The sequence below is a fragment of the Hypanus sabinus genome, unplaced genomic scaffold (assembly GCF_030144855.1).
Source record: "Hypanus sabinus isolate sHypSab1 unplaced genomic scaffold, sHypSab1.hap1 scaffold_930, whole genome shotgun sequence".
Classification (NCBI taxonomy): domain Eukaryota; kingdom Metazoa; phylum Chordata; class Chondrichthyes; order Myliobatiformes; family Dasyatidae; genus Hypanus; species Hypanus sabinus.
The window spans coordinates 35623-63245 of NW_026781784.1; the positions used below are offsets into that span (position 1 = coordinate 35623).

At 43.1% G+C, this 27623-nt stretch overlaps 1 protein-coding gene across 1 annotated transcript; it reads left to right on the forward strand.

Moving 5' to 3' along the window:
- Positions 1–27409, forward strand: LOC132390508 (NACHT, LRR and PYD domains-containing protein 3-like). Its single transcript, XM_059963118.1, has 6 exons — positions 1–144; positions 1530–1626; positions 4892–5058; positions 11716–11887; positions 11995–12060; positions 25668–27409. Exons 2-6 carry the CDS (start codon positions 1617–1619, stop codon positions 27407–27409), a joined length of 2157 nt encoding a protein of 718 aa, XP_059819101.1. The 5' UTR covers positions 1–144; positions 1530–1616.
- The last annotated feature ends 214 nt before the right edge of the window (positions 27410–27623 follow it).

Below are 27623 nucleotides of genomic sequence, written 5' to 3' on the forward strand. Positions count from 1 at the left end.
TGGAAGAAAAGCCGACAGCTGGAAAGAAGCCACGACTGAGACCGAGGGAACAGCGACAAGTGAACCAGCCCGAGGACTGAGAGTACCAACTGAAGAGAACCCTCTGACTCAGAGTTTTCATTGATTCAGTCAGGAGAAAGTCTGGTGAGTCTCATTCACTCGAACACTGGTCCTGTAAACATTACATATCTTTACAAAGGAAGGAACGAAATAGGTGGAATGCCTCGGTCAGAGCAAGTTGCAATCACTCCAGGTCTGGTAATGTGCTTTCAGAAGCCCAGTTCTTTACAGTCACTCACATCCTCTGAGTGTTTGCTCATTTGAAGGTGCTGCATCATCTGAAGTAGCTTTTGGTTAGTTCCGATGTTTCCTTGTTACGTTATAATCATCTTAAAATGCGCTGACAATTTCCTCCCTTTATAAGAAGCCCCAAGTGTGTCGTGTGGCAGTGATTGTAGAAATGTGGAATTACCATGAACTGCAGCAACATTCCCCTGATACCACTGGCTATTGCAATCTGCAGTGATATACTTACCCTCGAATATATCATCGCTTCGGCCTCTGCTGAGAGCAGATCATTTATAAAGCAAAATATCCCAACACTGCATTTTATTCAGTCCTAACTAGCACATGACAACTCATAATTTACATTGACATACCTTGGTCTCATCAAGTACTTTTCTGCTAATTACATTGTCAGAACCTGTGAACGTGACATTAACAGAGTTGGAAATTCAAAGTTATGTTCCCATAGATGTTGTGCGCGGGACTTCAGCAAAGCATTTGACAAGGTGTCACATGGCAGCTTGGTCTCGATGATTAGGTCCCATGCTGTCCGGAGAGAGCAAATTGGATGTATTCAAAATTAGCTTCAAGGTAGCAAGCAAAGAGTGCTGGTTGAAGATTTCTCCTCGCAATGGAGGCGAGTAATTAGCGGTGTGCCGTGAGGCTACAAGTTGGGACCTTTGATATTCGTTATTTTATAGCAATGATTTGGATGCGGTTGCACAAGGATTACTTGTGCAGAATGCACAACATTAGCAGTTGCTGTTCACAGAGAAGATTATCCTAGCATCTAGGGGATCTAAATGGACAGGAGCTGGTAAAGAGATTGCAAACCCTATCTGATCAGCAGCGGATTCATGCAGATGTTGGGGATCATGTGGATGAAACAGCCAGAGGAAGTGGATGAGGCAGGTGCAGTTCCATAAATCAAAAAGCAGTTGGGGTGTGTAGATGGAGTGAAGAGGCCAGGAGGGAGATGGCGCCATCACAGGAAATTGTGACCATCTCAGTGGGCACTGTGGTTGGCATTGTCTCGTTGGGCCGAACGCTCTAAATTTGGACTTTATTGCTCTGTGACTCTGTCAGCAGATGCGCCAGGTATCAGTGGACAGATATGGTGTGGACGTGGTTACTAACAGGGAAGGTTTGGTCCCAATGCCAAATGCTACAGGGGATGGAAAAACTGTCATATTTGCAAAGTAGTCGTACTCTCTGACTAAAAGTCTGCTTGTTGTGAAATTTAGAGCATCACCAGCAGGTGGAGCTGTCCTGCAGAGCGACCAAAGTGTGAACAAGACGACGACAATCAACAATCGCCAGTCAGAATCAGAATGGACAAAGGTATGATCAGAGGGATCTTTGAATTAATCTTTTGTCGCGTTTGTACACAATAGTTCAGATGAAAAAAAAAGCTGACAGAGGTGTTAACAGTGCATAGAAAGCAGTGTCATTTATCCCACTGGTAAAGCGGCCTTGAGTAATTGATCAACACAACAGTTCCAGCGCAGGGACCTGACACCAGTAATGGTCGAATCACTCCGCTCACCACACAAACCTTCAGCTGAGTGAAAGGAGCAGGGACTCCTGAATCAGGTGGTCGTGAGTGAAACACAGACAGGAATGTGACAGCGATCTTGTGGTTTATGTGAATGTTCAGGGTCAGGGTCCATTTCACCTCCAGACAAGCCCTGATATGTAAGACATCCTCAACTTTCACTTATAAAATTCAGAACCAGATGATAGGAGCATTTCCGGTATTTCAGAGATTCCATGATAATACAGCATTTCAGGTTTTGGAAGGAAAGCTAACAACTCCCCCCTGGTTTTTCTTGCCTGCTACGCAAAGGAGGAGGGGTGTCACCGAAATCTGTTTTCTGTAGCGGAGTGGAGATCATTGCCGGTGCTGGGAATGGCTGAGGAACAGGAGGCAGCTCATTGTAGATACATTTCTGGTCTGCTTCGGAGTTTTAACACCCCAGTGAATGTCTGGGCTGTGGAGAAATGGTGAACCTGAGTTTCTAAGTATTTCCCTCTTGATGCGATCTTCTACCTGAATTTAAATTCCCAGGATCTTGGCTGGGAAATCCGGCATACCCAATGACCAAATGTCTGTGTCACCTGTAGACATTGTGATTGTGCTCAAATCTGAGATTCCAGCTGGAATAAAAACGATGCTGCAGCCTGGAAACGGATCGTTCGGCCCATATAATTCAAGCTGATCTAGATTTCCCATTTTCCTGCAGTTTGCCCAAACTTCCCTCGTAAACTTCCACTCCCCTTTTTCCTGCCCACATGCTCTCCATTTTGTAATTTTATTTGTGATTGTGGCCTCTTCCGGATGAATGCAATTTATATCCATCAGCCACCACGTGAAAAAGTGCCCCTTTGGTCCCTTTTAAATCTCTGCCCTCGAGTCTCAGACTCCCCTACGCGGGGAAAAAGACTGTGACCATCTACCCTATCTGCACCCCTTATTACTGTGTGTGTGTGTGTGTGTGTGTGTGTGTGTGTGTGTGTGTGTGTGTGTGTGTGTGTGTGTGTGTGTGTGTTTGTGTTTGTGTGTAGGTGTATGTGTAAGATTACCCTTCAAGCTCCTGAGCTCCAGGGCAAGCTGTCCCAGCCCAACCATACAACACAAAAAACAACACCCTAGCCCAGTACCGTAGTGTTCATTCTTCACTTCACACTTTCCAGCTTCATCACCTCCATCCTATAGATTAGCAACTGCAACTACACACAAAGCTCTATAACCAAGACTTTGCCAATGAACTGCATAGTTGTTACATGATGATCAGCAGGTGGGGGAGAAGATGGCAACCAGTGGAGAGGACAGCATAGATCGCAAGGGAATGTTCAGCCTGCGACCCGGGGACTGGACAACGTGTGTCTCAAGGGAATGGTCAGTCGGTGACCAAGGGGACTCCAGTCCCCTTGTCCAGTCTCCAGCTCCTCGTGTGACAAAGCAACTGGAGAATGTGTGATCCAGCAGACTGGACCATGTGTAATCCCGTTGCTGGTCTTTGTGTGACACAGACTACTGGACAGTTAGTGACCGAGGGAGATTTTAGCTTGTGGAAGATAATCACAGTGATATTTCCCAGTATCACCGGACACAGGTGCATCCCGTGGTCATCCGTGCGTTCAACTGCTGTGATTAGTATTACTGTGCCTATCCTGCTATTTTACTGGGAGTAAATGTGTCCGGTCACCGGCTTATCAGGATGATCACCTGACAGGATGTACGGTTCACATTCGGGGAAATGTGTGCGCCTGGATGGAGAGAGTAACTCCGGGAAGCGAATATTACCAACAGTCCCAACTTTTATGCCCATCCAAATTTAAATATGTGAATGGGTCGTATGGGGGATAGACTGGCTTATATTAAATTTGGTCCTTCTATTACGTAATGCCTAGAACATTGTTGGGTGGGCTTTAAGGCAAGTGTTAGATTCAAGTCAAGTCAAGTCACTTTTATATTGCCATTTCAACCATAACTGCTGATACAGTACATAGTGAAAATGAGTCGTTTTTCAGGACCATGGTGTTAGATGACATATTACACAAACTAGACTGAACTACATAAAAAAACACAACAGAGGAAAAGAAAAAAAAACACACAACATCTACACTAAACTACACACCTATCTAGGACTGCATAAAGTGCACAAAACAGTGCAGACATTACAATAAATAATATACGTGACAATAGGGCAGTAAGGTGTCATGCCAGGCTCTGGGTATTGAGGAGTCTGATAGCTTGGGGGAAGCAACTGTTATTTGGTCTGGCCGTGAGAGGCCCAATGCTTCGGTGCATTTTCTCAGATGGCAGGAGGGAGAAGAGATTGTTTGAGGGGTGCATGGATCCTTTATAATGCTGCTGGCTTTACGGATGCAGCGTGTGGTGTAAATGTCCGTAATGGTGGGAAGAGAGACCCTGATGATTTTCTCAGCTGACCTCACTATACGCTGCAGAGTCTTGCGATCGGAGACGGTTCAATTTCCGAACCAGGCAGTGGTGCAGCTGCTCAGGATGCTCTCAATACAACCCCTGTAGAATGTGATGAAGATGGGGGGGTGTAGGAGATGGACTTTCCTCAGCCTTCGCAGAAAGTAGAGACGCTGCTGGGCTTTCTTTGCTATGGAGATGGTGTTGAGGGACCAGGTGAGATTCTCCGCCAGGTGAACACCAAGACATTTGTTGCTCTTAACGATCTCTACTGAGGAGCCGCCGATGTTCAGCGGGGAGTGGTCGCTCCGTGCCCCCCTGAAGTCAACAACCATCTCTTTTGTTTTGTTCACATTGAGAGACAGTTTGCTGGCTCTGCACCAGTCCGTTAGCTGCTGCACCTCCTCTCTGTAAGCTGACTCGTCGTTCTTGCTGTGTGTTGCAGCACAGTCGTGGGTCAGCAGAGTGAACAGCAGTGGTCTGTGCACACAGCCGGAGGGGGAATCCGTGCTCAGTGTGATGGTGTTGGAGATGGAGAATTAATTCAGTTTTGTATCTGTTGGCAGGTTCAAGACACGGTTTTTTTGTTGAGTTGGGTGAGAGCGGTGGAGACGAGGGATATCTGAGTTCAAGCTTACATTTTCCTTTTTATATTCACAGAGCCAGAGTTTACAATCTCCGACCTCCTGGCACAAGGGGAGGAATATCGACTGTACCAACTGACAAAGTTCTACAGGGACAGACTCAAACAAGCAATTGAAGAAAAGGTTGAGAGACTGGGTTGGATGTTGACAAAGGAGGGACATTTCAGTAGAGAAGAAAATGAGGTGAGTGCAGTTCGTGCATTGTCACTGATCTGCTGGTATCAGAGGGAATAGTGATCAACATTAATCTCCTGCATGTTTTAGGAGATCAACTTGGGAATGGAGACTTTGATCTCTGACTTGCCTCTCGCAGATCTGGTTTCAGTTTTTAAGGTGGGGAGCACTGGGAACTGCAGGTTTAGCATCACCTTTTCCTGTATCACCTGCTGTATTTATCAGTGTGAAGTAAGAGCAGTGGCTGCATATCTGGACTTCCAAAAGGCATTCGGTCTGAAACTAATTTCAAATCTTGGCTGAACCGGCGGGTAGCTTCACCTCATCTCATTAATACAGGATGAGTATTAAACTGTCAATTGGGCCAACCGGCTTCACTGCGGTACCTGGGGGAGGGAAACCAGCTAACCATAGCTTGTCTTGGCTCCGTGAGTTCCCAAACAATGTGTGGCTGACTTGTCATAGTCACAGCAAAGTACAGTACAGAAACAGGCCTTTTGGCCCATCTATTCCATGCCAGACCACAGAATCCACTTATTCCCATTGACCTGCACCGGGCCATGGCGCTCTATACGCTCATTACGCAAGCATCTATTCAGAATTCTCTTCAGCACTTGCACTACTTGCCCTGCTAGCTAGTTTTGCACTCTCATCACCCTCTGAGTAAACCGGTTTCACCTTTGTACCCTTTGAACTTTTCACTTTTCACCTTTTACTGATAACCTCTTGTTGTAGGACCTCTTTACCTCAGTACAAAATGCCTGCTTGCATTTATCCTACCTATGTCCCAATGTAATTGTGTACACTTCTATCAAATCTCCGCTCAGTCTTTCATGTTCCAATGAATAAAGTCCTAATCAGTTCACTCTTTTCTTATAATTTAGGTCTTCCAGTCCAGGTAACATCCTTGTAATGATTTTTTTTTCTGTACTCTTTCAAACTTATTTCCATCTGTCCTGCAGTTAGGTGTGCAGAACTGCACATAATATCCAAATGAGGCCTCTCCAACGTCTTATACAACATCATATCGTACACGATATTTTCATTTACCAAGGTTAATGCGCTAACAAACTTTCTTTCAGAGCCTATCAACATTTGATGCCACTTTCAATTAATTATGTACCTGTATTCCCGATCACTTTGTTCTACCAGTCTCTCTGTAAGATCTACCCTGATCGGTCCATCCAAAGTGCAACATCTTGCACCTGTCTGCATTAAATTGAATCGGCCTCTTTTAAGTCCATTCTTCAGTTGGTCCAGACCTCACTGAAAGCTCGTGTAATCTTCCTCTTTGTCCACTGCTCCTTCCCAATGTTGGAGTCATCAGCAAATTTGCTGATGCTCTTAACCGTAATTTCATCCAGATCATTGATATAGATGACAAACAACAACAGGCACAGCACCGATCCCCGTGACACTGCACGAGATACAGGCACCGAACAGAAATGCAACAGTCTATAGTGACACTCCGGATTATTTACAAAAAGTTAGTGTTTAATCCAGTTTACTACTTTTTCTTGAATGCTAAGCAACTGAATCTTCTAGACCGACCTCCTATACGGGCCCTTGTAAAATACCGTGCTGAAGTCCATGTAGACAATATCCACAACCTTGCCTTCATCCCTTTTCCTGGTAACTTCCTCGATAAACTCTGAGATTGATTGGATGTGAAAGATCACGCACAAAGCTGATATCTTATGACCAGAAACATCAATAGTTTGATTTAAAAGAGCAGAAGAAAGCACAAAACATAAAATAAATCTGGTGACTTGCTGATAACCCATGATCCCAAAAAATCAACAGGTTGTCCTGAAAGGGAAGAAGTTCAATAGGATTTCCTGAAAGGGAATGGGCAAACAAAAAAAAAATCTGCTAACTTTCTGAATATCTGACTAATGAGAGACAGGGACACAGCATTTCAGGTCACTCTCCTTGGAGCTCACAAACAGTGATTGTCTTGTCCGAGATCTGACCTATTCAGCCATGAGTGGTATTAGAAAATCAAGTGTGTTACACCAGTGAGTAACTCTGTTCTCGTTGGGATTCATTGGCTCTGTCTGTAATGAATCACACAAGCATTATTCAAACACAGGCAAGAGGTAATCTGTAAATATGATGCTGATCTATAAATTCATCATCTGGAGACGTCTGCTTTACTGGTTAAATTTCTTTCACAACTGTAACTCCTCAGACCTGGTAGCAGTGAAACTGAAGGATTATTTTACAGTGCAGTGGGCCATCAGGGAAGTTTGCTGATTTATTTCAGTACAGCACAGTACAGGCCCTTCGGCCCACAATGTTGTGCTTACCCTTAAACGCTGCCTCTCTTATTTCTCAGAGCAATATCCTAAGCCCATCCATAGTCAGTTACCTTAATCCTATCATAGGTGTATGTTGCTTGAAGACTATTCAATATTTAATTCATAATTCCTCAGTTAATCAGGAAACCCATGCCTGCATTCAGGAAGTCATTACCATTTTACGGTATGAGTGCCAGGCAGTAACCATCTCCATTATAAGATAGCCGCACTGACATTTCTTTGTCTTCTTTTGTCTTTATACATCATGAGACCATAAGGCATCAGAGCACAATTGGCCATTAGGCCTATCAATTCTGCTCCCCCATTACATCATGAGTCATTTACTATCCCTCTCAACCCCATTCTCCTGCCTTCTCCCAGTGAACTTTGCTCACCTGACCCGTCAAGAAGATACCAACCTCTGTTTTAAATATCCTCAATGACCTGGTCTCCACAGCTGTCAGTTCCAATGGATTCTGCAGTTTCACTACTCCTCAGCTAAATAATATCCTCATTTCTGTTCCAAATGGACTTCCCTCTAATCTGAGGCTGTTCCGTCTGGTTATAAACTCCGCCACCTAGAAACATCATCTCCACATCCTCTCAATGTCTTCCGATATTCCACAGGTTACAATTAGATTCCCCCTCATCCTCTCACACTCCGGCTATTACCAGTGCATCCAGGATCCATTCCCATCAAAATCTGGTTTAATATCACAGGTTCTGTTCGTTTAGATTCCTCTCTGGATTTTTCACAATGCCATCACACATTTTCTCCGATCAGGGGATCAAAATATGCGAGTGCGGTCTGGCCAGTGCTTGTTCTTATATTCTGATCCTCTCGAAGTGAATGCTAGCATTGTATTTGCCTTTCCGAACACAGAATCAAACTGCACGGAATCCTGCACCGGATCTCCAGAGATTCTTTACAACTCCGATTTCTGAATTTTCTCCCAGATTCAAAAATAGTCTCCGTCTTCATTATTTCTGCTAAACTATATGGCCATGTACCTCACTATACTACATTCCAATTGCCACTGATGTGTCCATTTCTTCATAGGTCCATGTCCTCCAGCGAAATCCCTGCTTCCTCAACACGTCCCCTCCCTCCCCATATCTTCGTAATGCCTACAATAACGGCCATAAAGCCTACAAATCATTGACATAACGGAAAAAGAAACTGTCCCAAAACCAACCACTGCAGAACACCTCTGGTCACCAACATTCGACCAGAGAAAGCCCTATGTGTTCCCATTCTGTGCTTCCTGGCAGTCAGACAAATCTTGCCCTCACCTTTGCTTTTGTGCTGCTTTGACTACCTCGTCAGCCACGGTTGATCATCCTCTCTTTAGAATAATTCTTCATCATTGTGATTGTTTGTCCTCCGAGAAACTTCAGCCATTCCTGCTCTGCCATTGTCCCCGTTATTGTCACTTCCGAATTTATTATTGCCCAGCTCCTCTCTCATGCTGAGGTAATTCCTTTATTCTCGTGTCGCACTGATACCTCTAAATTTACTTTCTCCCTTTCAACCTGCTGGCTGAGTTTTGCTATTTTATGATCACTGCCTCTTAAGGGTTTATTCAGCTGAAGCTCCCTAATCAAATCTGGTTCAATTCACAACACAGAATCCAGATCCGCCTTTCCTGTAGTGGGCTCAACCATAGGCTTCTCTCAAAATTTGGAAGTTGTAATCCTCCTAGATCAAATTTCCATGTCAATTTTTCCAACGATATTCTGGACATCTTACCTTTCCAGAGGAATTTCCTCAGATATTTGTTTAACTCTTGAAAAAACTTCTGGGGTAATTGTATTGGTAATGATTGAAATAAATATTGTAATCTAGGGAATATATTCATTTTTATAATATTTACTCTACCTACTAATGTTATTGGTAATGCCATCCATTTTTCAAGATCTTCCTGAATGTTTTTCAAAAGTGGTAATAATTTAATTTGTATAAGTTTTTTATATCATTATCAACTCTTATACCTAAATATTTTATACCATTTGCTGGCCATCTAAATTGAGTTATTAATCGACATTGATTATAATCTCCTTTAGTAAGAGGTAAAATTTCACTTTTATCCCAATTTATTTTATAACCCGATATTTTAAGAATTATTATAAAGCAAATCAACTTAGATTTATTGCATCTTTTTTCGAGAAAGATAAACCGGCATGGATTAGAATAGAATTAGATAAAATAGGAGAAAATGTACCAGAAGATTTTATATACAAATGGGAATCTAAATGGATACGGGAAAAGAAAGAATCTCCTATATTAAAACATTTGATTGATTTATGGAATAAGATAAATGTTGATGATGAGATAAAAAAATCTTTATTAGCAAAGAGATCTTTAATTCAAAATAGACTTATTCCTTTTACAATGGACAATCAACTTTTATATAATTGGATTCAAAATGGGATTAGATATATAGGGAATTGTTTTGAAGGAGGTATATTAATGTCATTTGAACAATTAAAGAATAAATATAAAATATCAAACAACACTTTATTTTGTTACTTTCAATTAAGGGCTTATTTAAGAGAAAAATTAGGTCAAACAATGTTATTGCCGAAATCTAATGAAATAGAAATTTTAATTCAAAAAGGAAATATCAAAAAATTTATATCTTGCATGTATAATTTGATTCAAAGACAGGTAATTAAGCAAGGAGTCCATAAGTCAAGACAAAAATGGGAAAGTGATTTGAATATTAAAATTGAAGAAACAAATTGGTCAAGACTATGTCTTGACAGTATGACAAATACAATAAATGTTCGGTTAAGATTAGTGCAGTATAATTTTCTACATCAATTATATATTACACCACAAAAAATAAAAAAAATTAATCCAAATTTATCGGATCAGTGTTTCCGATGTAACCAGGAAACTGGTACTTTTTTACATTCGACATGGTCTTGCTCTAAAATTCAACCTTTTTGGACAAATTTAAGACTTTTACTGGAACAAATTACAGGAACACAATTTCCTCATAATCCAATATTATTTTTACTAGGTGATATTGAAGGGATAAAACCGAAACTCAAACTAAATAAGTATCAGAAAGAATTTATAAAAATTGCACTGGCAGTAGCCAAAAAAGCTATTGCAGTTACTTGGAAATCGGATACACATTTAAGTATAGATTCTTGGAAGAAAGAAATCTATGGTTGTATTCCATTAGAAAAAATACTTATAATTTAAGAGATAAATATGAAACATTTTTGAAAATTTGGAGCCCTTATTTACAAAAGACAGGATTAAATATATAGATGCTTTGAAGATGAAACAATTGGTTATTAGGGGAAAGAAATAAATATACATATTAAAATTATTACGAATTCCATGGAGCATGTGGAGATCTTCCAACCACCAGGCATTCATTCATTCATTCATTCATTCATTCATTCATTCATTCATTCATTCATTCATTCTTTCTTTCTTTCTTTCTTTCTTTCTTTCTTTCTTTCTTTCTTTCTTTCTTTCTTTCTTTCTTTTTTTTCTATAGGGCAGTTAGGGGGGAGGGGTTAAGGGGAGGGGGTATGGGTTATATACATTGTTTTTTCATACTTTGTAATCATTTAAAAATGCAATAAAAAAAGTTTTAAAAAAAACCATAGGCTTCTCTCAAAAGCCATCTCATAGGCATTCTACAAATTCCCTCACTTGGGATTCAGCACTGAACTGATATTCCAAAGCTACCTGCATATTGAAACTCCCCGTGAGAATTTTAGCATTGACTTTTTTGAATGACTCTTCTCTCCCCCGTTGTAATTTGTAGCCCACATCCTGGCTACTGTTAACATGCCTGTATATAATTTCCATCAGGGTCATTTTACCTACGCAGTTACTTAACATCCACATCGTCTAATCCGACATCACCTCTTTCTCAGGACTTTTCATTTTTAATGACAGCAGCTTCGACCCAACACTTTCACCTACCTGCGTATCCTTTCGATTAAATATTTATCCTTGGATTTAAGCACCCAACTATAAACTTTTGTCAGCCACGATTCAGTGATGCCCGCCATCCATTTGTTTTTGCTCTCTCTCTCCCCTCTCTCCCGTTCTTGTTGTCACATCTTGTTGATGTAATGCTGCACATTGACAGATCGAGGAAATTAATCCATTGCATCTACTGCAGGGTGTCAGGAAATCCTTATTCTTACACACTATTGATTTAGAATTTCCTTCAGTTATTGTTTCTCTGTTAATGACTGAACCCAGAGAGGATGAGGCAGCAGCCCAGTGACTGCATCTGTTCTGAAGCTACGGGGGCCATGAACAGATACTTTCCTGCACATTCTCCATGTATGTCTGTCTGCTCCACAATAAATTCATTGTTTCCTTTTGTAGAAAGTCACTGAACTGACAGAGAAGGGAAACCGGGCAGAGAGTTCCAGACTCTTCCTCAGTCTGGTGAATGGCAAAGGCTCCCGGGCCCGGAGGGCGATGTGGGAATCCTTTCTGATGTGGAGGACTGAGTTACCGAAGTTGGACAGAATACTGAGGGAAATACAGGAACTCGGTATGTTAAAACCACGCACTGAACACAAAGGCACATTGAGATAAACATTTTAGTTATTTTAATTATTTTAGCTCTGTTTCCATGGATTTTTTTTCATATTTAAACAGGTCCTGATCCACAAGAATACTTCAACATCGGCCAAGGTTTATCTGAATTACCCACTCAGCTGATAGGTGAGTGATGAAATGCACAGTTCAAACCACATCTCAAGTGTTAGTCTGTGACTTGGCAAAACCTGGGAATCAAAGTTCGCCATTAATCATTCACTGATCTCTGGATTTTAGTAACAGTTCAACGAGTGTCTCTTTGCAGCCTGAATATTCTACAATATATTTTTCTATTAATCCAGCTGTTGGTTCTGCTGAAGCCTTCACTCCAGGTCCTAACGCTCTGGGAATCCCAACACACCTTAGGCAGACTCCTGATGCACTGTATGACCCAGTCCAGGTGACTTTTCTATCTTCAGAACTTTAATCTTTCAAGCCCCTTTTCCTTTGTAATAGCACTACATGCAATTCTGTTCGCTGATGTTCTTTACCTTTTGGAATTCTGCCAGTGACTTGCACAGAGTTTGTCTGGCATTTCCTTTTCACCCGTTACTGCAACTACAACAGCAGTTTCTAGTGGTGCGATATCGACCCTCTCCCTTTTTTCACTCTTTATATAACCGGGAAAGAAAAAAATATACTTTGGTATCCTTTCTTATATTATTGACCATTGGTGCCTGGGAAACAGGCTCCAGCAATCCACCTTATCTCTGCCTCTCATAATTCATTAGACCTCTATCCTTCTACGCTCCAAAGAGAAAAGTCCCAGCTCTGCTAACCTTGCTTCACATGACTTGTTCTCCAAACCAGGCGACATCCTGGTAAATCTCCTCTGCACCCTCTCCATAGCTTCCACATCCTTCCTATAATGAGGTGACCGGAATTGAACACAATACTCTAAGTGCGGTCTCACCAGAGATTTGTAAATTTGCATCTTGGCCTCTCTACTCTTGAACTCAATCCCCCAATTAATGAAGCCTAACATCCCATAGGAGTTCTTAACTATCCTGTCAACCCGTGCAGCGATCTTAAGGGATGTATGGATTTGAACCCCTAGGTCCCTCTGTTCATCCACACTCTTAAGTAACCAACAATTAAACTTGTACTCAACATTCTGGTTTGTCCTTCCAAAATGCATCACCTCACACTTATCCGGATTGAACCCCATCTGCCACTTTTCTGCCCAAATCTGCACCGTCTATATCCTCTTGTAACCTTCGACAACCTACAGCTCCATCCACAACTCCTCCAATCTTCATGTCATCCACAAATTTACTCACCCATTCTTTCTCCTCTACATCCAGGTCATTTATAAAAATCACAAATAGAAGGGGCCCCAGGACAGATCCCTGCGGCACTCCACTAGTCACAGACCTCCAGGCAGAATACTTTCCTTCCACTACTACCCTCTGCTTTTTTCCTGTAAGCCAATTATTTATCCAAACAGCCAAGGTTCCACCTATCCCGTGCCTCATGACTTTCTGGATGAGTCTCTCGTGAGTGTCTCCATGTCGACCACATTTACTACCGTACCTTCATCAATTGCTTTTTGTTACCTCTTCAAAAAACTCAATTAGCCTCGTGAGGCACGACCTTCCCTTCACAAAGCCATGTTGACTCAGACAGTAAATTCCAGGCACCCACAACTATGTTAAAAAACTACTCACAATTGTTGTAAATTTACCCCATCTCACCTTAACCAAATGCCCTCTGGTACCAGACACCAGTCATATGTAAAAATAAAACAACAAAATATAGGCTGTCGACCAAACTCTCATCTCTCAAACTTGTACACCTCTGTCAGATCTCTATTTTAACTCCAGAATAAACAAACCAAGTTTATCGAACTTCTACTTGTAGCACATGTCACCGACTCCAGGCAAGATCCTGATGAACCTGTTCTGCACCCTCTCCAATCCTTCCAAGAGCTGGACAATCAGAAGTGAACACAAGACTCCCGATGTTCACTAAAACCATAAGACCTAGTAGCAGAACTAAGCCATTCGGCTCAGTGAATTTATTCTTCAATTCCTCTCTACCCCATTTTCCCAGTAAACGTTGACATTCTTCATAATCAGGAACATATCGAGCTGCATGTTAAATATATTCAATCAAGTGCCTCACTCAGCCGTCTATGACAATAACTTCACAGATTCACCACCCGGCTGCCAAGAAATTTCTCCCAGTTTGTGTCCCCGGCAGCCAGGACAATTCCCCACAGTTCTCAAGCATGTCAATATTCTGTATGAGCCTCCCATGTGGAACTTTGTCAAACACTCTACCAATATACAAGTAGACAATATCCATGTGTAACTGCATCCATCACCTTTGTCACCTCCTGGAGGAGCTCAATCAAGCTGGCAAGACACAAACCCGAACCAAAGCCTTGCTACTGAACCCCAAACCGCCTCATATATCCTCTCTGTCATACTCCCATGGGGGAGAACATATAAAAGGCTGAAGGTATATACCACCAGCCTCAAAGACAGCTTTTTTCTGCATTTATAAGACTGCTAAATGGTCACCTACTATGTTATTATTGGCTCTTAACAATAATAAGACAATTTTATATCGAAAATGATAGCATCGTACATCTCATAACTAATAACAACTCAGATAACAACTTCGATAATCACAATATACTCACAGGAGAGCAGACAGAATACTGTTTGGGTTTGAACAACAGATAACAGATTATGTAATTCTATTTCAAACACTGTGGAAAGCAGAAAACTTACAGTGTTATATTGTCAATTAAAAAAACACATCTGATTCTGTTCCTCGTGTGTTTAAGAGAAGTTCCAAATATATATAAAATTCATACAATGCTTGTGAAATTTCTAGAACTGATGAAGCATTCGCATAAAATAATCGTCCTATTAACAACCACAGAGGAACAACGACCACTATCAAAATAAATGGAGGGGTTTTCCAGAGCGACTCACTAAGCCCACTGTGGTTTTGTCTGGTTTTAAGCCCACTCATAATTTACTGAAACAGACAAAAATCAGGTATCTAATCAGAAAAAAATACAAATTTTACCTTGACACAGCTATACATTGAGGATTTGAAATTATTTGCTCTTGCATCAGTAAAGCTGAAACAAACATTTCAAATACTGGAACTAATTTCCAAATATATAAGCATGAACTTCAGACTAGGAAAGTACAGAACATGATTAAACATAAAGAAAGGTGCAATAGAGCCGGTAGAATATCAAACAGAGCATCGGGATGCAATGCAACAGAATATGAAACGGATATTTAGGATATCAATAAGCAAAGAAAATAGATCATCGTGTGATAAAGGAAAACCTTCTAACAAAATTTACTTCAAGGCTGAAGAAAATCTGAATTTACTGCTTGGCTGAACAAACTTTGAATTTACATCAAGGATCAAGAAAATCTGCCAAACAGAGCTGAACAGTAAAAATATAACGAAGGTAGTAAACACTCACTGTGCCCATTTTGATGTGTAATTTTGGTAAATTATCCTGCTCTGAAACAGATCTGGAAAATATGCAAAAAAATAAGAATTTAAATAACAATTTCTGGAAAACACCATGTGCACTGGAGTGCACTTGGATTGATATCAATGAGGACAGTATGAGGATGATGAATAACAGATCTAAAAAAAATGAGACAGCAGCCAGATAAAAATTTTCAGGATCAGGGTTAATATCATGGACACATGTCGTGAAAGTTGTTTTTCTGCGCCATCAGCACGATTACAGTAAAGTGTGTGCAGTGAGTCTGTATTTATGTACACAATTGTGGAAATAGAATTGTATCAGCGTGAATTAATCAGTCTGATGGCCTGGTGGAAGAAGCTGTACCGGAGCCTGTTGGTCCTGGCTATTAAGCTGTGGTACCATTTCCCGAATGGTAGCAGCTGGAACAGTTTGTGCTTGGTGAGACTTGGGTCCAGAATGATCCTTCGGGCCCTTTTTACCCCGTCCGAAATGACCTTAGTAGTAGGAGGTTCACATCTACAGATGCACTGGGCTGTCCGCACCACTCTCTGCAGAGTACTGCAATTGAGAGAAGTACAGTTCCCATATCAGGCAGTGATGCAGCCAGTCAGGATACACAAAATGGTGCCCTTATAGAAAATCGTTTGCATTTAGGGGCCCATCCCAACGTCCTCAACCATCTCACCGAACTGTTTTTCTGTTTTTTTTTGTTCAGATGAGAGAATATGCCAGGCAGGATGTCGGAATGCTCCTCTTGCAGGATGTGGGAAGTCAGGGAGACCTCCAGTGTTCCTGACAATGATCCCTGCAAGAAGTGCATCCAGCTGCAGCTCCTAACATAGCGCTTTAGGGAACTGGAGCAGGAGCTGGATGACCTCCGGATCATTCGGGAGACTGAGCAGGTTATAGATAGTAGCTTCCAGGAGGTAGTTACACCTAAGGAACAGGGCACAGGTAATTGGATTACCGTCAGTTGAGTGAAGGGGGAAGGGCAGTTAATGCAGGGTTCTTTTGTGGCCATTCCACTCCAAAATATGTATACCAATTTGGATACCGTTGGGGGGCGTGGGGAGGATGGCTTACCTGGGACAAGCTGCGGCAGCCAGATCTCTGGCACTGAGTCTGGTTCTGCAGTGCAGAACGGAGGGAGGAGGAAGAGGAGAGCGGTAGTGATAGGGGATTCCAGAGTCAGGGGTACAGACAGGAGATACTGTGGTTGTGACAGAGACTCCCGGATGGTTTGTTGCCTCCAGGGTGCCATGGTCAGGGATATCTCTGATCGCGTGCATAGCATTCTGAGGTGGGAGGGTGATCAGCCAGATGTCGTGGTACACATCGGTACCAATGACATAGGTAGAAATAGTCAGGATGTCCTGAAGAGTGAGGACAGAGAGCTTGGTAGGAAATTGAAAAACAGGAGATAGAGGGTAGTAATCTTCGGATTGCTGCCTGGATCACGTGCCAGTGAGGGTAAGAGTGCGATGCTCTGGCAGATGAACACGTGGCTGAGAAACTGGTGTAGGGGGCAGGGTTTCAGATTTCTAGATCATCGGGACCTCTTCAGGGGCAGGTGGGACCTGTACAAGAGAGACGGGTTACACATGAACTACAAGGACACCAATACACTTGCAGGGAGGTTTGCTAGTTTTATTGGGGAGGGTTTAAACTAGATGGGAACTAGAGTGCCAGAGTCGATAGTGGAACGGGGGTAAAAATAAATGATGTTGGTAGTTCATGCAAAGTCACAAATAGCAAGGTTGTGTGTGTTGGTAATAATCTTCTGAGGTGTGTCTATTTCAATGCGAGGAGTATTGTGGGAAAGGCAGATGAGCTGAGGGCCTGGATTGACACATGGAGTTATGACATCATAGCCATTACTGAACCTTGGCTACAGGAGGGGCAGGACTGGCAGCTCAGTGTTCCAGGGTTCCGATGTTTCAGACGTGATAGAGACAGAGGGATGAAGGGTGGGTGGTGGGAAAATATTACAGCAGTGATTCAGCAGGACAGATTAGATGGCTTGTCTACTGAGGCCATATGGGTGGAGTTGAGAAACAGGCAGGTATGACCACATTAATAGGGTTGTATTATGGGCTACCCAATAGTCAGAGAGAATTGGAGGAGCAAATCTGCAGAGAGATAACAGACAACTGCAGGAGACAGAAATTTTAATTTTCCACACAAGTATTGGGACTCCCATACTGTTAAACGTCTAGATGGGTTAGAGTTTGTAAAATGTGTTCAGGAACGTTTTCTAAAACAATATATAGATGTACCAACGAGGGAAGATGCAATATTAGATCTCCTATTAGGAAATGGGTTAGGGCAGGTGACGGAAGTGTGCGTAGGGGAGCACATTCGTTCCAGTGATCATAACGTCATTAGTTTCAACTTGATCATGGATAAAGATAGATCTGGTCCTCGGCTTGACGTTCTAAACCTGAAAAGGGCCAAATTTGAAGAAATGAGAAGGGATCTAAAAATCGTAGATTGGGACAGGTTGTGATTGTGATTGGTAAGTGGGAGACCTTCAAAGGAGAAATTTTGAGAGTGCAGAGTTTGTATGTTCCTGTCAGGGTTGAAGACAAAATGAATAAGAATAAGGAGCCTTGGCTATCGAGGGATATTGGAACTCTGATAAAGAAGAAGAGAGATGTATAACATGTATAGGCAACAGGGAGGAAATAAGATGCTTGAGGAGTATAAAAAGAGTAAGAAAATACTTAAAAAAGAAATCAGGAGGGCTAAAAGAGGACATGAGGTTTCTTTGGCAGTCAGGGTGAACGATAATTTTAAGAACTACAGGTATGTTAAGAGCAAAAGGATAATAAGACATAAAATTGATCCTCTTGAAGATCAGAGTGGTCGGCTATGTATGGAACCAAAAGAAATGGGAGAGATGTTAAATGGGTTTTTTGCATCTGTATTTACTAAGGAAAATGGAATGGAGTCTATGGAAACAAGGCAAACAAGTAGGGAGGTTATGGAACTTATACAGATTAAATAAGAGGAGGTGCTTGCGGCAAATCAGAGTAGATAAATCCGCATGACCTGATGTCGATATCCACGGATCGAGTGCCAGAGGATTGGAGGATAGCTCATGTAGTTCCGTTGTTTAAAAAAGGCTCAAAAAGTAAGCCGTGAAATTATAGGCTGCTAAGTTTGACATCGGTAGTAGGTAAATTAATGGAAGGAATACTAAGAGATAGGGTCTCCAGGTATTTGGATAGACAGGGACTTATTAGAAAAAGTCAGTATGGCCTTGTGCGTGGTAGATCATGGTTAACCAATCTATTAGAGTTTTTCGAGGAAGTTACCAGGAAAGTGGATGAAGGGAAGGCAGTCGATGTTGTATACATGGACTTCAGTAAAGCCTTTGATAAGGTCCCGCATGGGAGGTTAGTTAGGAAGATTCAGTCGCTAGATATACATGGAGAGGTAGTAAATTGGATTAAACATTGGCTCAATGGAAGAAGCCAGAGAGTGGTAGTGGTGGATTGCTACTCTGAGTGGAGGCCTGAGACTAGTGATGTGCCATGGGGATCAGTGCTTGGTCCAGTTATTTGTCATCTATCTCAATGATCTGGATGAGAATGTGGCAAATTGGATCAGCAAATTTGCTGATGATACAAAGATTGGAGGTGTAGTGGACGATGAGGAAGGTTTTCAAAGCTTGCAGAGGGATTTGGACCAGTTGGAGGAATTGACTGGAAAACCGCAGATGGAGTTTAATGCGGACAAGTGTGAGGTATTGCACTTCGGAAGCTCAAACCAAGTTAGAACATACAAGGTAAATGGTAGGACACTGAGGAGGGCAGTAGAACAGAGGGATCTGGGAGTATAGATACATAATTCCCTAAAAGTGGCGTCACAAGTAGATAGGGTCATAAAGAGAGCTTTATAAATCATAAAACATAAATCAAAGTACTGAGTATAAGAGTTGGAATGTAATGGTGAGGTTGTATAAGACATTGGTGAGACCGAATGTGGAGTAATGTATGCAGTTTTGGTCACCTAATTACAGGAAAGATATTAATAATGTTGAAAGAGTGCGGAGAAGGTTTACAAAGATGTTGCCGGGACTTGAGAAACAGAGTTACAGGGAAAGTTTGAATAGGTTAGGACTTTATTCCCTGGCATGTAGGAGAATGGGAGGTGATTTGATAGAGGTGTATAAAATTATGATGGGTACAGATAGAGAGAATACAAGCTGACTTTTTCCACTGAGGCTAGGGGAGAAAAGAAATCAGAGGTCATGGGTTAAGGGTGAAAGGGGAAACATTTAAAGGGAACATTAAGGGGGGAGCTGCTTCACACAGAGAGTGGTGGGAGTGTGGAATGAGCTGTCAGATGGAGTGGTGAATACGGGATCACTTTGACATTTAAGGAAAACCTGGACAGGTATATGGATGAGAGGGGTCTGGAGAGATATCGTCCAGGTGCAGGTCAGTGGGACTAGGCAGAAAAATGGTTCGGCACAGCCAAGAAGGACCAAAATGCCTGTTTCTGTGCTGTAATGTTCTATGGTTCTATCTGAGGTGAAAGAGGTGCTGTTGTGCCCTTTTTCACCACACAGTTGATGTGTACAGACCACATGAGGTCCTCAGTGATGTGAATGCCGAGGAACTTGAAGCTGTTCACTCTCTCATCCCCAGATCCATTGATGTCAATAGGGGTTAGCCCGTCTCCATTCCTCTTGTCTTTGCAACATTGCATCCAGCTCCTTTGTTTTTGCGACATTGAGGGAGAAGTTGTTTTCTTGTCAACACTGTGTCGGGGTGATGACTTCTTCTGTGTAGGCTGCCTCGTTATTATTTGAGATTTGGCCAATAAATATAGTATCCTCAGCAAATTTAATTAGCAGATTGGAGCTGTGGGTGGCGACACAGTCATGCGCATACAGAGAGTAAAGGAGGGAGCTTAGGACACAGCCCTAAGGGGCACCTGTGTTGAGGGTCAGAGGGGCAGAGGTGAGGGAGCCCACTCTTACCACTTGCCGGTGATCTGACAGGAAGTCCAGGACCCAGCTGCACAAGGCAGGGTGAAGGCCGAGGTCTCTGAGCTTCTTGTCAAGCCTGGAGGGAATGATGGTATTGAATGCTGAACTGTAGTCTAATAACATCATTCTCACACAAGCATCCCTCTTCTCCAGAAGTTTAAGGAGGTGTGCAGAGCAGTGGCTGTTGTGTCATCTGTTGATCGGTTGTGTCGGTAGGTGAATTGTAGGGGATCCAGTGTGGGTGGTAACAAGCTGCAGATGCAGTCGTTGACCAGTCTCTCAAAGCATTTGCTTATTATTGAGTTGAGTGCGACAGGACGCCAGACGTTCAGACATGTTGCCTTAGTTGTTTTAGGTACAGGAACAATGGTGGATGATTTGAAGCTGAAGGGAACTCTACACTGGGAGAGGGTGAGATTAAAAATATCCGTAAATACACCTGCCAGTTGTGGCGCGCGCATCCTGAGTACCCGCCCTGGGACGCCGTCCGGTCCCGCAGGCTTGCGACTGTTCACTCGTTGGAAACACCTGCGAACTTCAGCCTCAGAGATGACCAATGTGCAGGTCGCTTTGTCGGCTCTCCCCGGGGTCTCAGTGTTGGCGATATCGAACCGAACGTAAAGAGACTTAGATCCTCTGGGAGACAGGCAGCGATGTTGGCAGCACCATTGCACTTAGCTCTGAAGTCTGCATTGGGGTGCAGAGCTTGCCATAAGCTGTGTGTGTTGTTGGTGGAGAGCTGTGCCTGAATACGATCTCTGTATTGTCGTTTCGCTGCCTGGATGACTTTACACAGATCGGAGCTGAATTTCTTGAGCTCCTGCTGATCACCGGCAATGTAACCAGTCGGTCACACGGCAAGTGCTGTTCACACGGAACTGTTGATACAAATTTTGTGGTTTGGAAAGTCCTGACCGATTTCTGAAGGAAATCATCTCCCCTCTGTGACAATAACACACAACCGGGGGATGTTGTTATTACACAGCTGTGATAATAACATCCGGGAACTCCCTTGGCAGCCGGAAAGGTTTACACAGCAGCACCAGGTACTCCAGATCCGGGGAACAAAAGGGTTTGAGGGCATGGACATTCCGGGGTTCCACCAAGCATTAATGATCATGAAACATACCCTAAATCCTGTTCTCTTCCCAAATAGGTGTGTGTGTGTGTGTGTGTGTGTGTGTGTGTGTGTGTGTGTGGTGTGTGTGTGTGTGTGTGTGTGTGTGTGGTGTGTGTGTGTGTGTGTGTGTGTGTGTGTGTGTGTGTGTGTGTGTGTGTGTGTCTCTGTGAGTGGGGGTTGGTGGTACTGGATGACGATACGATTGTTGGTGACGGTAGGGGCCAATTCCGAATCTGTGGACTCGGGAGCAGTTGGGACAGAGGGACAGCTGGGATGCAGGCGCTTGGGTAGTTGGAATCTTCTTGTATCCCCTCTTCTTTTCAGCACTCGCTCTTCTGGGTTCCTCAAAATTCCTGGCTTTTCCGTGGATCAGCGGCTGCCACTCGTTGACCTCCATATTTGCCTGAGAGAGCCTCTGCTTAATTTGGCCCTTGTACCTCCTGCGCGGGGCACCACGATCTCTCTTGCCCTGAGAGAGTTCTCCGTAGTGTACTGCTTTCGGTAACCTGGAGTTGTCCATGCGAGACATGTGGCCTGTCAGACGGTGGATCTGGCTGAGCAGCGAAGTGGCTTCAGGGCCTGGATGTTGAACATATATAGCTGTGCATGTCTGTGTGTTTATGTGAAATATTAAACTAAATAAGTAGTGCAGAAATAGAAATTTAAAAAAGAGATTAGTGAGGCAGTATCGATGGGTTCAATGTCCATTCGGACTGCCACGGTGATGCAGCCAGTTACAATGCTCGGCAAGTTACATCTGCAGAAATATTCGAGTGATGTTGGAAACTCCGGATGAAATATTGCCACTGTTGTGCCTTCCCTGTAGCTGTATCGATATATTCGGTCCAGGTTAGATACTCGGAGATATTGACAGCCAGGAATTTGGAATTGCTCACTCTTTCCACATCAAATCCCTCTGTGAGGACTGGTGTGTCGTGCTCCCTCATCTCGCCTTTTCTGAAATCCACAATTAGCTCCATTGACATAGATGTCGACAAGGAAGCGTCGAGCTCCTGGCTCAGAGTTGGAGACTTCTTCCCAGAAACAGAAGAGATCACTGTAGCAATACAGGACAAGGTTGTTTACACATGTAGTTATCAATAATACAGAATAAACGACTAATAGGTCCATGATGATATATGCTGAAAATTATAAGAGAAACTACAAACAATCCGACTTTAAAAGATCCTGCAGTAGTTCAACTGAATCTCATTACTTGCACAAGCAAAATAAAATGGTGAACAACATTCACAAAAACGTTGCTTAAACTGCAACTGATGAAAAACCCCATAATTTACTAAATATACAAGCCTCTTCCACTTTTGGAGTCCTTCATATCATACTGCATCCAATCATTATTTCAGATAGGATAATATATGATCTGTGTTCGGATGTAATTTTACAGGATAAACAAGCAAAAGCAACCTTTTAAATAGATATAGCCATTCCAAACACACAAACTTACAGAAATGAATTAGTATAAAAAATATACCAGAAATATGTTGAATTGAAAGGGCAAAATGAAAGACTATGGAACACGAACAGGGTATTATTTATCCCAATCGTAATATCGATAACTGGTATCATCCTAAAGGCTTTACAGAAAAGTGTTAATAAATTAGGCCCACACGGCGATACTCGTGTAAATCTTCGCAAACCCATAGCATTATACACCACGAGAATAGTCTGAAATCTCCTATCAATTGAGACATGAGTGTGCTTGGCTATGCCTGGGCCTCAAGTTTTACCAGTTTAGGCTAAGATAATAATAATAATAATAATAATAATAATAATAATAATAATAATAATAATAATAATAATAATAATAATAATAATGACTTATTTATAAAGCACCTTTCATCCAGACGATGCCGTTCAAACCGCATCACAACGGGATAACGTGCAAACTAGAAAACAAAAGACAGAATGTGTCAGTCCTAATATACACCTCAGACTTCTGCACAGTACTGTAGTTTAAGCTGTTGAATTCTACAGTTTAGTAACATAGTCCCAAAAAAACTCAACGCTGACCTCCCAATGATCCTTTAGCCTTCTACCTTATCGTCTGCCTGCACTGCATTTTCTCGGCAACTGAAACACTGTTTCCCTGAATTATTCTGTTCCATTTTTCCTTGTACAACCTCATTGCACCGATGTGATGTAATGATCTATTTGGATCGCATGCAGAAAAGTTTTCCATTTTACAGTGGTGCATGTCACAATAATAAACCAATTTATCAATTCGTTGTCAATAATACAGCGCCCCTCGGTTGCTTAAGATTGTTATAACCGGGGGGGGGAGGGGGGGTGACAGTGCGGATGAGCTGCCACGACCTATTAAATGCTCCCTGTGTCGAGTAGCCTCTGTCCAGCTCTTGGCCTTCACGTGCGGTTTAGCCACTAATCCCGGTGGAAGCGTTTCTTCTGACAGGAGAAGGGGCAGAGGTGGGTTACTGGTGCCTTACAACCAGTCGCTTTGGGCAGATGGGGCTTGTCGGCTGTGATTGGCAGCTCACCCAGGAACAAGAAAACTCTGATCTCAAAACTCCACTGCTTTGCAACTGTAACCCCTCATGGGGAAGAGCTTGGGAGTAAACCCAGTGGGAAAGCCTGGAGCTGGAGACCCTGAGTCAGTGTTAAATGGTGTTCAACGCAGACTGGCATCTCCTGCGACACCTCTGGTGCCAAGCTGTGTCAGTCTCTGCTGTTCCTTTGTGCACATCAGATGCATGGAGAGAGGGAGCTTGCTACTTCGGCAGAAGCTTCCTCTCCATATCGGAGTGTCCCGGCTTGCAGGGGCAGGACATCCATGGTCGACTCTGACAGACGGAGGCCTCATTAGACAGAGCCCCACACCCCCACAGCAAGACTGATGAGTAGCAGTTGCCAAGACTTCACCACCCTCTCCCACAGACACGATGTACATCACTGAGACAGACCCTTGTGGCTTCTTCCATTAACAGAGATTCCATCTTTCCACCAATCCTCCATCACTGCGATTGAAAACTACCCTTTTTCATTACTGTCATTCCGATGGGTTATCGATCCACAACTTCACTGTGATTCTCCCCCAGACGCTGCCCGACTTGAGTATTTCCCGCGTATTCTGCTCCTGTTTTGATGCAAGAGCAGTGGACACCTGTGACTCCCCAGTGTGCAGCCTTGCCAAAATGCACAGTGACCTGCTCTCCATAGTTCCAAACCAGATCAACATTAACATCGTCTGTTAATGAGTCAAACAATGCTTTAAATATAGTGAATTGTTGTAACGGGAGTGCAGTCAGGATTGCAATAGGGTATTTAAGATTCAAAAACTTTATTGTCGTTCCAACCGTACATCAGCTCTGCAGGGTAGAATGAGACAGCGTTTCCCAGGAGCAGTGCAATCATAACATAACAAACACAACACTAAATAATAAACACAACAATAAATAATAAAACACAACAGCCACATGTTGCTTTAAATCGAGTTATAAGTGTCCGATGCAAGTTAAAAGTGTCCAAAGCAGAGTCAGATAGAGCAGCTATTTAACAGTCTGACTGCCTGTGGGAGGAAGCTGTTTAGCAGCCTTGTGGTTTTAGTTTTGATGCTCCTGTAACGTTTACCTGATAGCAGAAGAACAAACAGTTCATGGAGAGGGTGTGAGGGGTTTTTAATTATGTACCGTGTCTAATGGAGGCATCGACTCTGAAAGAGATCTTGGAAGAAGGTGGGGAGACACCAATAACCTTCTCTGCTCCCCTAACCACCCCCTGCAAGGCTTTCTTGTCGGCAGCACTGCAGCTGGAGTACCAGGTTGTGATGCAAAAGGTCAGCACACTCTCAACCACGCCTCTGTAGAATGTAGTTAAGATGTTAGTGGGGAGTGATGCTTGTTTAAGCTTCCTGAGAAAGTGCAATCAGGGGAATGTTCACCTTCACAAATAACTAGAACCAGAACCTGAGGATTGGACATTTTCAGGGACATCCATTGCTGTCAATTCCGTGTCTGCGAACAGAATTTTACTTTCTGTCCTAATATCCATGGAAGCATTGAATTGATTCATGTAATCTCAAACACTGAATGCTGAAATACCGTTATAAAGTTCTTTGTCAGATGAGCCATTTAACGTTTTGAATATGTTCTCTGTTCCCATGGAAGATGTCCAACAGAAACACAAGGAGACTCTGCGGACACGAACTGAAACACTGAGAGTGAACACGATCCTGATGACGGAGAAGGTGAAGGTTTTCCAGCTGGCTGATCGTTACGCTGAGCTCACGGTCATTTCTACTGTTCGAGATCGGAGACTGGTGGAACATGAGCTGCTGGCAAGAGGCAGAGACCATGAGGAATATAGAGAGAAACAACTCCGCAGACAGCTGGAAAAAATCCGTACTGATCAGTTATTCCAGAGCAGTTTTTCCCGGAGTAAATCCAAATCTGGGAGCTCAGCAGCAGTGGCCGGAGTCCCGGGGATCGGGAAAACAACGATGGTACAAAAGATTGTTTATGACTGGGCCATGGGGAAAATATACCAACAGTTCCAGTTTGTCTTCAGTTTCAAATTCCGAGATTTAAACACCATTAATTGTAGAATAAACCTGAGGGAACTGATTCTGGATCAGTATCCTTACTTTGGGAATTTCCTGAGAGAAGTCTGGAAGAACGCAGAGGGATTACTGTTTATATTCGATGGTTTAGATGAATTCAAACACAAAATCGATTTTGCGGACAGTCGGAGAGATACAGAACCAAAGCACCAGTGCCCAGATCCCGAGTGGAGGTGTGAAGTGTCTGTCATTGTGTACAGTTTAATCCAGGGCAAGCTGCTCCCAGGGTGTTCAGTGCTGGTGACCACCCGCCCCACTGCGTTACATTTATTGGAAAAGGCGGATATCAGTGTCCGGGCTGAAATCCTGGGGTTTGTTGATGAGGAACGGAAGGAATACTTTATCAGACATTTTGAAGATCAGATGGTTGCGGAAGCTGTTTTCAAACATGTGAAGGAGAACGAGATCCTGTACACCATGACCTACAACCCCTCCTACTGCTGGATCCTCGCTCTGGCACTGGGCCCCTTCTTCACACAAAGAGTCAGGGACCCACAGCGAGTTCCCAAGACCATCACCCAACTGTACTCCTACTATATTTACAACATCCTGAAAAACCACGGCCGTGAGATTGAGAGACCCCGTGATGTGTTACTCAGGGTTGGTCAGATGGCCTTCAGAGGAGTGTCCGAGAACAAGATTGTGTTTACAGATGGAGATTTGATCAAGTACAATCTTCAGCCTTCCCAGTTCCTGTCCGGGTTCCTGATGGAGCTTTTGGAGAGAGAGGATTCTGCCCAGAGCGTGGTGTACACATTCCCACACCTCACCATCCAAGAGTTTGTAGCTGCAGTCGCACAATTCCTAACTATACATCCCGAGGAAATCCTGAAATTCCTTACTGATGCCCACAACAGGAGAGATGGACAATTTGAGGTATTTCTCCGTTTTTTTGCTGGTCTCTCCTCCCCAATGACAACTCGGGGCCTGGTGGAGTTTCTGGGTCCATTTCCAAATGAAACAACCTGCCGGGTGATTGACTGGGTGAAGGAGGAGGTTAAACGTCAGATTGGAAACACAGGGAGTGAAGCTGGTAAAAGGAGCCTCCTGAACACATTGCACTACCTGTTTGAGTCTCAGAATCGTGGACTGGCTCAGGAAACACTGGGATCTGTGGAAACACTTTCATTCAGTGGAATGACACTGACCCCGATTGACTGCGCGGTCCTGTCTCATGCCATCGTACTCTGTGATACAATAAAACACCTCAACCTGCAGGACTGCCACATTCAGTGTGAAGGAATCCAGCGGCTGGGATCCGGGCTACACAAGTGCCAGGAGTTGAGGTAACTTGATTTATCTCTCACTCGGAACAGTGAAACTGTTCTATTGTGTCATTTCAATGTAAATGGATTTCGGATAAACTGTGATAAATCAGATTGTGAAGAATTGTGACAAATGGCCAGGGGATCGGTCAGTAATTCCCCAAGGACGGGAGGGTTCTGTGGTTCCTTGTGAAGGGATGTTGGAGACTTCATCAGATCAGTGAACAACGACCATTGGT

What these genes read in the sequence shown, in the direction of transcription:
- LOC132390508 (XM_059963118.1), top strand. An exon ending in TCAGTAGAGAAGAAAATGAG is followed by an intron (nt 5,059 to 11,715) that starts GTGAGTGCAGTT and finishes TTCCTTTTGTAG; the next exon opens with AAAGTCACTGAACTGACAGA. An exon ending in ATTACCCACTCAGCTGATAG is followed by an intron (nt 12,061 to 25,667) that starts GTGAGTGATGAA and finishes TTCCCATGGAAG; the next exon opens with ATGTCCAACAGAAACACAAG.